Source organism: Aythya fuligula, chromosome 17 (assembly GCF_009819795.1).
Source record: "Aythya fuligula isolate bAytFul2 chromosome 17, bAytFul2.pri, whole genome shotgun sequence".
NCBI lineage: Eukaryota > Metazoa > Chordata > Aves > Anseriformes > Anatidae > Aythya > Aythya fuligula.
Genome location: NC_045575.1, coordinates 8,292,017 through 8,298,147, shown reverse-complemented (window position 1 = coordinate 8,298,147; position 6,131 = coordinate 8,292,017). Strand labels below are relative to the sequence as shown.

Here is a 6,131-nt window from a genome sequence, read left to right as displayed (position 1 = left end):
CTTACTTCATTTCTGTAGAACATAAGCTAGCGACTAACATGTGGTAGGTGTTCTGTGCCACCTAGAGCTCCAACTTTATTAATTTGTCCTAGAAAAAGAAAACGAGAGTCCCTGCTTTAAGAGCAACCTATTATACAACTGAGTTTAGAGAACTCAAAGAAGCAGTAAACTTCAAAGCTTCCAGTCACTGACACAGTAGAATCCAGCCCTCTACTTTATTTTCACTAGTATAAGCAATTGAAAAAGTGACTGCTCATGATCAGAACCCAGCATCTTTTCCATAAATGCAGGACTATTAATAGCCTTGAAGTATTCAAATGGGAACAGCTGAGATTAAGGCAACCAGAGCTAGAACTTTGTCCTCCAGCCCTGTGTTGTAGGATACAGTTTGCCAGCCTGTTTTTCATTTTATGTTCTAATTTTGAACAAAATAATTCTAGCTGAACTTTTTTCCAATTAGGGAGATGTACATGCAGCAGAAAACTCATAACAGGCATCAAAACTTCCTTGTAACATTTTGCCCTTGTGCAAATCACTTGAGATCAGCTTCTCATCTGTAAGTTCTGCCAGCATGGGACACTATAATATAAGCTGGCCAGAAACATCACTTTTTCCATGCAATAACTTACTACCATAAAAAACAGTATCCTCTTCTGTAGGGTTGAGGCAAGTGACCTGTTTGCTGCTTGCATTATTAATGAAAGTCAGGCAGGGGCAAGTTATGAGAGCAACTTTATTTCTTCACAATCTGAATGACATCCTCATCTTCAAGAGTGTGGTCTTTGCCAACTTTCTGAGGGTTGTGTTTAACAGATGAACCCCACACCAGTGCACTGAAAGAGGGATAAGAAAAATCCAATTAAGACACAGAAGTATAATATGCAGACAGCAGAGCAACGGCTATTTCTGTCACAAAGCTAATACAGAAAGCAATGCTTGGGAGCTATTTTTATTCTCCTCTAAGTACCTGGATGAGTGGCCCGTGTGAACAAGAGTACAAGCAGATCAAAACAAAGTATGAAGTCATCCAAAATACTCTTGCATATAGGATAGTGGCCTATAATATTGCACCTAGTGTTACTTTCAAATCCAGGGAAAATGATTTTTGTTATCAAGTTTGTCCAGGAAAGAGCATAGAAATATCAAATATAACTTCGTATTCGGTTTAGTTGTAGGAAGATCTATTGCTTTCAAGAGAAACTAAATCCTGTGTTCACTTCTACCTTCCTAAAGACCAGAGGAATATAACATCAGGCAGATTACTTTGTTCTCCAGAAATTACTCTTTTACAATAGTACTTACTATTTAAAGTCTTTAATGAGATTTTTGTGGATCTTCATGCAAAAATCCTCCACCGTTGTCTTGCAGTAAGGTAGTACAACAGGAGAGGTGTAGTCTGGGAGCTGCCCTTTAGGTTTGGTGTAGCTGGAAGACACGGAGCCCTCAGTCAATGCCAAAACCTCCTCTTCTCTTTCAAATCATGAAATTTCATAGCTTATTTGCACCATTGTCCAAGGTGCTTGTACTCAGTTCCACTATTTCAGTGTGGATGACAGATACCGTGTTAATGGGCGTTCATGAGCTGAAAATGCATCTCGGTAGCTAAGGGCTGCAGCAGGTTCTCCCTGGCTAGCCGCAAAGGTTTATTACTAGTGAACGTTCTGTTGCTGCTTAAAAGATGAGAAAACAAATAGCTGATGGGAAAGAGTACTTGTGGTTTTTTTGTGAGAAGCTCAACATGTACTAGGAAAAAAGTGACACTGTCTGTAGCCCATATACCAAGTAGAAAATCATTAATCAAGAACTGTCATTCACCCATTAAGTCATTCTTCAGTCTCAGCCTTACACTTAACTGCACAGAATACAGCAACTGGGACTCACATTCGTACTAGCTTCAAGTAGTCCCAAATTTTCTCCAGCAGATCATCAAAGTTCCAGCGATGATGAGCAGATATTGGTACACAGTGGGGTACTTTGTAAATAATATCTAGTTCCTCAATGGAGATTTGGTCAATTTTATTTAGGACATAAATGCATGGGATGTAAACCCTGCAAAAAGAAGGAAACAGTGTCACAGCAGCCTAGCAGCAACACACCACTGCCGTCACTGAAAGAAAAGGCATCATTTTTGAAATGGACAGTAAGGTGCCAAACAGTATCTGTTGCCATCACATTACTAGCTCAGCTTCTGTGGAAAGCAAACCTGGAAGGCAATTCTTCTCTTTGGAATATACATTGCAAATGTGCCAAACCAAGGGTCTTGACAGTACCTGTTTCCTTCAACAACATCAATTAGGTCATCAGCAGTGGCATCGCTGCGCAGCGTGACATCGGCGTTGTGGATTTTATACTCTGCTAAGATGCTCTTCACTGTTTCAGTATCCAGCTCACTCTGAGGACACTGAACATATACAGCATTAAGGAATGGAGAAGTTAATTGTCAGATCGAGTATTACAATTAATAATGCTGTCAGTAAGTATAAAGGTTACTAGAAATAATAACTGCATTATATATTATTGGACTTAAATGTTTTTTTTCCCTGTCTCAAGGCTAACTTTGGCAACATCACACACAGTTAAGTCCTAACAACTTCATTAATGCCACTGATGGCTGCAATCAGACATTTCCCAAGTAACGTTTCCTGACAATTTGGGACTATTTTCAATAGAAACACGCATATCTACTAGTAGGTATAGATACCTACTATAGTTTTAATATCTATGGATATTTCTGTGTTTTTAAAGATTCAGTGTTAAAGGGAAATGACATGTAGTCCAGGCTGCAAGGCCAGCAGACAGCCGTCACCCATTTGTTTGGTTTGGTTAAAAAAAAAACTTCCAACTTACTGTGGCTGTAAGGTTAATGCCTCCTTTATCCTTTTTTTTAAAGCCGATATTGGGGGGCTTACTATTCAGACGTATTCCAAATCCCTCCAGTTCATTCTCAATGATTTTCTTGTGACCAAGGGGTTTCAGCACATCCAGAACAATCAGAATGAGATTACAGGTTCGAGCAACTAAAAATCAGAAAAAGCTAACCCTCAAAAAAGTATGCTCACACAGAGACAAAACAGCACAAAAGATGGCTCAGTAGACTGATGACAATATCAAACCCATTAATTCAGCCAGTTCATTTCTGATTTTTAAAGTTCAGTCTAAGACTGAAGTTTGTAATGCTGGTCAAAGAGCACTGACAGAAATACAGATCCTTGCACGGTGCTAGAATCATGGAAAAATCTTCTTTCTACCTATGTTCAGACTTGGAATTATGCCAAAAAGCTATGTAAAGAAGTCAAGACAGAAGCCTGGTTTAATAAGGGATCATATTTGCCTTTAAAGTTGGTAGTAGTCATTCACCAAAGTGTCAACACAGCACAAATGCATAGTCATTACTGAAAACAGAGCAAAATGACAATGGCTACTGCTTCACATCAGGCAGCTCAACTCTAGCATAAATTACAGCTTTATAAAGATATCAGACAGTGATTCAACCCTTCATTCCCATAAGCCATACCAACTGAACCAGTAGTAGGGTGCCGTCTCCGAGCTCTAACATACTCACCTGCAATGACTTGCCGTCCTCTGCCTTTACCATCCTTGGCACCTTCAATAATTCCTGGGAGATCAAGTAGCTATTTGTTCAGAGAAAGAAAATTAACTCAGAAAAATATTTCTCTTTACAGAGAAAACAAATTGTACTTCTACCTTTCTTCTTAAGCTGCTGAGTCTACTGCAAATCTGAACAGAATAAAGCAAAGTTGTTTCTGCCTAGATTTTTACGTATTGTATTATCCCTGTTGCCCTATTTGTAGACTGGAACAGATCATCTTAGAGTATGAGAACTACCCCAGGAACTTTTCTCCAGAGAAAAGTGAAAAACGGGACAAAATTGGTACCTCATGGGAACATTTCCAACACATTCTCCAGCACTTCTACATACCACTTCTAACCTGCTAATGTCAAGCTAGACTGTTCAGCCATAATACCATTACACCTACATACACAATCTTACCTTCACAGACATAAAAAATTCTTACCTGTATCTTTGCTCCTTTGTATCTAATGACTCCAGGCACAGTGGTTAGTGTGGTGAATTCATATGCTGCCACTTCAGAGTACACACCAGCGAGATTACTTAGAAGAGTAGATTTTCCCACTGATGGAAAACCGACAAACCCAATTCGGGCATCACCAGTCTTTGCAACATCAAAACCTACAAATAAAGAAGCAAAATTAAAAAAAAATGATTTAAAGATGGACAGTTTCTATCTTCTAAGCTTCTGGATAGTGAGCAACCCCTCAATTACTTTTAATATTGTCTTAGTGAGACCGGTAAGCTTCCCTGACGGGGATATGAGGAGGGACCAAAGACTTCATGATCTGTACAGCCTTTAGTACCTCATCTGCATGACGCTCCGTAACACATACCCCTAATAAAGCATGGGCAACAGTGATTCCCAGTAGCCTATACCTGACTTGGGTGCTGATGGAGTGTTCACTTTAACCACTGCAACTTACACCACTCGCACCTTTATATAAAGAGATAACTACTGCAAGGTGCTTCTTCATTGAAAACCCCTAAGACTTCTCCAAATACACGCCTACTCCAGCCAAAACACAGAAGCTCTTCCGTTTACTCTTCAACAAGGGATTCACCCCAAAGCCCCAGCCAGGGCCGCGAACCCCGGCGCTAAGGTCCTGCACCGGGCAGGACGCGACGGAGAGCAGGCGGCTGCTGCGATTAAATCCGCCGACAGCCACAGAGGCGGCCCGAAGCCCTCCGACCGCCTCAGGACGCACCTTCCCCGGGGCCGCCGCCGCCGCCTCCCTTGGGGGTGATGAGCTCCCGGCGCAGCTTAGCCAGGCGGGCCTTCAGCAGCCCCAGGTGGTGCGCCGTGGCCTTGTTCTTCTGTGTCCGGGCCATCTGCAAGAGCAACCGAGCCCTCAGCACCAGGACCGGCCCCGCCGAGCGGGAGCGGCCTCCCCGCGCCTCACGGCCCCGCCGCCCCGGCACGGCACGGCCCCGCTCCGGCCTCTGGCGTGCCCAGCCCCCGGCGCCGAGCAGACAGAGGCCCGGCGCGTTACCTCCGCCTCGATCTCGGCGATTTTGGCCAGCGTCCCGCTCATGGCGGCGGCGGCGGGTCCCGGTGCTGCCCGGGAGTCACCACAGCGGCACCGCTCCTCAGGCCCCCGGCGGCAGCGCGCAGGCGCACCGCGACTTCTCGCCCTGAGGGACGGCAACTCTCGCGAGAAGACGGTGGGCGGGAAAGAGCGCGTGCCGGCGGCGCTGAGGCGGCTGCGGGCGATGGGGCGCCCCCTGGCGGCACCGCTGAGGCGGCCCCGGGAGCGGCAGAGGCGGCGGCCGGAGCTGTGTGAGGGCGGGGTGCGGGTACCCGGGGTCTGTCACGGCTCCCGTCAGGAGAGCCCTGGCCGGGCTCGTTAAATGCAGAACAGTTTGGTGGTTTGTTTTTAACGGCCTCGTCAAACGCCAGAGCCACACATCTTCAGCTTTGGGCAGTACCACAGGAAGGCAAACAGTTGGATTTGGAATAAAGGGTGATTGTACAATACGAGGAAATACGTTTTAATAAGGTTTGAAGGAATTTAGAGTGCCTGAATGTTTTTTCCCTGACATGTTTTGTCTGCATTGGAATAATCTATGGAAACCTTTTTTTTTTTTCTCCATAGTCACTAACCTTTCCAGGAAGGTTCTTCCAAATCAATTTATTACAAAACCTGCTTTTATTCAATGCATCTAAATATAAAATTTTACATGTTTTAACAAAAACACATAAAATAAAATACTCTCCTAATCCCTTACTATTGAAATGTTTATAATGACACTCTTGCAGAACCACCATATCTTCAGCCTGGATCCTGAGCACTGTAAATTAAAACCTTGCCTCAGTTTTGGTTATACAATTGTTACAGATCATCAGCTCATCTGCAACTTGGAGTAAAAAAACAAAAAATGAGAGAACTAGTTCAGTGGAAGCGATGTGGCTGTTTGCTATCTTGTTTTTCCTCCTCACATCCCCTGCTTGTCTCCTCTGAATCCAAAAAGACATCTTTCACATCACGAGCTCCGTTATGGTAGGAACTGTCATTAATATAAACTTATATAGAGCTTA

The 6,131-nt window shown here is 43.8% G+C and overlaps 1 protein-coding gene across 1 annotated transcript; it reads right to left on the bottom strand.

Moving 5' to 3' along the window:
* Window positions 1-201: 201 nt before the first annotated feature.
* Window positions 202-5,185, bottom strand: DRG1 (developmentally regulated GTP binding protein 1). Its single transcript, XM_032199272.1, has 9 exons — window positions 5,086-5,185; window positions 4,801-4,924; window positions 4,038-4,213; window positions 3,563-3,632; window positions 2,848-3,017; window positions 2,271-2,401; window positions 1,882-2,049; window positions 1,303-1,425; window positions 202-833 (listed from the first exon to the last, which is right to left on the bottom strand). Exons 1-9 carry the CDS (start codon window positions 5,125-5,127, stop codon window positions 734-736), a joined length of 1,104 nt encoding a protein of 367 aa, XP_032055163.1. The 5' UTR covers window positions 5,128-5,185; the 3' UTR covers window positions 202-733.
* Window positions 5,186-6,131: the final 946 nt, after the last annotated feature.

Bases quoted from the DNA above. Each gene is read 5' to 3' on its own strand.
- DRG1 (XM_032199272.1), bottom strand. From the start codon at position 5,127: ATGAGCGGGACGCTGGCCAAAATCGCCGAGATCGAGGCGGAG. The intron at 4,925-5,085 runs GTAACGCGCCGG...TTGCTCTTGCAG, and splicing joins TCGCCGAGATCGAGGCGGAG to ATGGCCCGGACACAGAAGAA. The intron at 834-1,302 runs GTAAGTACTATT...TCCCTCTTTCAG, and splicing joins CTCATTAAAGACTTTAAATA to TGCACTGGTGTGGGGTTCAT.